We start from the raw sequence: 2,851 nt of genomic DNA on the forward strand, positions 1-2,851 counted from the left end.
GAAAGCTGAACGGCTTTGGATCTGCCTGGCGCTCCTGGGAAGAAGAAGAAGAAACGCTTTGGCTGTGAAATAATCGATATTCGAAGCGTGGCCGCTTGCTTCAGCTCCTTCTTGGCCGCCTGGACGCCGGGTGGACGTGGAGGTCGGCTGTGCCGCGTGTTTTAGCCCCGGTGCGTGGTCAGGTCGCGGTTCCTCTCCGTGGGGTGAGCGGGATTAAGATTATTGCTGCCCAAAGGAGGAGCTCCCACCTCCCTTCCTCCCGTCTTTATCTCGTGGGACCCTTGTTTGGGGTTGGTTGAACACGCTGACCTGACAGAAGGCTGGTGAAGTAGCTGATAGGAGGCCCTGACAAGGTCTGGGGCCCCTTGCGAAGGAAAGGGGACAAGACCCATCCTCACTACTTCAAATGCTTGTGGAAATACAGCCTGACTTGGTCACGTTTTACCTAGAGCACTTACATGTCACTGAAGGAAACTTGTAACTGAAGAAAGTTCTCTTTCTGTTTCTGTTTTCTTTAAAGTTTGGAGAAATTTTGGTTTTGCTTTCTGCCTGCTAGCTGGTAAACCCAACTGTGCTGAGACGTATGCTAGATGAATTTGTTTTTGGAGTGCAGTAAAAAGCTACACTGCTTGTTTTCGCAGTTATGGTTGGATTTGTTTTGCCGTTCGTCTGAATGGTAGAACCGTGGCAGTTGCTCTTTCTTTCAGGTGGGTGACATCTGCTGGGTTTGTACCCAGAGAGACCTTCTGTAGCTCAGGTGAAGAAAGAAACCATTGTGCCTTTTGGTCTGTGTGCTGCAGGTGGCGAACTCTAGTTCCTTATGCACCTGTGTGAGAAGTCACACAGAGCTTCCCAACAGAGAAGTGGTGGTGTTGCTGGGTTTTAAGCTGTACTTACTCGCGCAAATACCGGGTTGCTGATACAAAGGGATGTTTGGGTACAAAGGGACGTTTCAGTCCACAGGCAGTTTATTCTCTGAAATTAGCCTCCTAAAGAAGATGGAAGTTCAGCTCTCCAAACCAGTCCTACGAGTTTTCAGTATTTTCAGTTTGCTCTCCTTACTGTTGCTGTAAGAGATTTTTTTTTTTTAAAGTAAGCTCATAGCCTTGCCAATTTCCTTTTCTTTTTCATTATTATTTTTTTTAAATCCTAAGCTTTTAATGCTATCATACAGTGTTTTTGCAGTTCACTTGCATTTATAAAGTGTAATTATTTAATTGGATAAGCGGGCCTGGAATGCACCAAGACAGTTTTATTTGGATCAGGAAACCTTTTTGTATACGCTTTTGTATTTATAGGAGCTTGAAAGTCTTCAATGTTTGTCCTGCATTTTTGATGGGACACGTTGTAGTAAGCGTTTTCTGCAGTGGTTTGCAGTGCGTGCTGTCAGGCGTACAAAGCTTCTTTTCCTGTTCCCTAACTAAGAAGCAAACTCCTCCCTGGTAAAGGAGGTGGACCGGGGCAAATGTTTTCTGCACTGTGGATTTCCAGTTACTAGAAGATAGAGAACTGTCATTTTCATTTGGCAATTATTATCCTTTTAATGCATGAGCAAAACTGATCTTTGTGCTGCTACCCTGGCTAAAAGCTACGAGTCCAAGTTGGAAAGACAGAACCGTTCATAAAGAGGATTCAGGCGTTTAGGGGCAAAATCAGCCGCTTCCCTTCATCCTATTGTTTTTACCATTAGGAAGAGGAGGCAAGAGAGAAACCTTGTGTGTGCCAGCATTAAGAGGTGTTTCAAAATTACTTTCTTTTTACAGAAAATGAAGTTTCTGCGTGGGATCTGTGGCTTTAAAGGAAACCCTTGGCGGCACATGGAGTGATTAGACCTTTTTCTCCAGGGCTTTTTCCCTGGCTTTAACGGGTGCCTTCTTCTGCCTGATGACCTTAGTCCTCAGGGTGAGTAGAGAACCTGGCAAACTTTTCAAACTTTGCTTATCCAAACACAGGGAATCCCCCTCCTCCTCGGTGCTGGAGGAGCACGGGAGTTTGCTTACACCTCTCAGGAACGTGAGGTCTCACCGTGGCTGTATCTGTCCTCTCGTGGAGGAAACTCAGCGTTGACCTTGCCTTTCTTCCCTGTAGCTATCTGCGCTTTCCTAGGATCAGTGGTACGCTATTGCTCTTCTTGTCCTGTGCAGCATGGATCTACCTTTGCAGCTCTTCTCTTGTCTCCCTTTCTTTGCTGCTTTATATTTCGTAGAGGGGACAGGAACCTTAGTAATAACACCAAAACTACTTAAAAGATCTCATTCATATTCTTTGCTTGTTACGGGACTACTTGGAAGCTCTTTTTTTGTGATAAATCTTCTAATTTATAAAAGGAATTTTATCATATATTTTAAAACATAGTATGGAATGACTACACAAGGGAAGCATCTTTTTAATTACAGTTCCAAACTAAGCATTTGAGAGTTTTGGCAAATACAAGCTGTCACCGTGTTTGGTCTTTATGAATTACGTGTTTTCTAGAGCACGCTGTAATTACAAGCTGCCTGCACCTGAGAACTTGGCTTTGGTTAGAGGCACTGGGAGAGCAGTGGGATGTGTCCTTTCATTGAGACTTCCCATTGCAAAGGAATGCATGGTTAAATCCTTTTTCAGTAAGTCCTGCCCACGAAAAGAAGTTGCTGAGGCATTAATGCTGTGAGAATGGAACTGGAAATAGAGATCGCGGATGAATAAAATAGTTAAGAGTTTCGTTTCGCTATGAGTTATCAAGGATTATGGGCAGCTGTTCTTTGAAGTACGCTAACTCTGTGCCGAATAGCTCAACGATAACATACTCGCCTCGTTACTTACAAATATTGCGGGAGAAAATTAAGTTTTTACATGATCAGTGACTCAC

At 44.1% G+C, this 2,851-nt stretch overlaps 1 protein-coding gene and 1 long non-coding RNA gene across 52 annotated transcripts in view; one reads left to right on the plus strand and one right to left on the minus strand.

Moving 5' to 3' along the window:
• The window catches only part of LOC106035048 (uncharacterized), a 59,925-nt gene that overhangs the window by 7,329 nt on the left and 49,745 nt on the right, over positions 1 to 2,851 (minus strand). Inside the window, exon 9 of one of the 49 annotated variants that reach the window (XR_010828065.1) lies at positions 169 to 1,067. The exons of the other annotated variants lie outside the window; for them this stretch is intronic. This is a non-coding gene — a long non-coding RNA (uncharacterized lncRNA). Of the gene's footprint in view, positions 1 to 168; positions 1,068 to 2,851 lie in introns of those variants that run through there. 49 annotated transcript variants of the gene reach the window in all.
• The window catches only part of TRIM13 (tripartite motif containing 13), a 4,732-nt gene continuing 1,881 nt past the window's right edge, over positions 1 to 2,851 (plus strand). Inside the window, exons 1-2 of one of the 3 annotated variants that reach the window (XM_066989064.1) lie at positions 1 to 142; positions 1,764 to 1,902. In XM_066989064.1, the coding sequence (XP_066845165.1) occupies positions 1,885 to 1,902 (18 nt within the window). In that variant the 5' untranslated portion in view covers positions 1 to 142; positions 1,764 to 1,884. Of the gene's footprint in view, positions 204 to 1,763; positions 1,903 to 2,851 lie in introns of all 3 variants that reach the window. The other 2 variants (XM_048052496.2, XM_048052499.2) reach the window with 2 other exon arrangements.

This window comes from Anser cygnoides, chromosome 1 (genome assembly GCF_040182565.1).
Source record: "Anser cygnoides isolate HZ-2024a breed goose chromosome 1, Taihu_goose_T2T_genome, whole genome shotgun sequence".
Taxonomy (NCBI): Eukaryota; Metazoa; Chordata; class Aves; order Anseriformes; family Anatidae; genus Anser; species Anser cygnoides.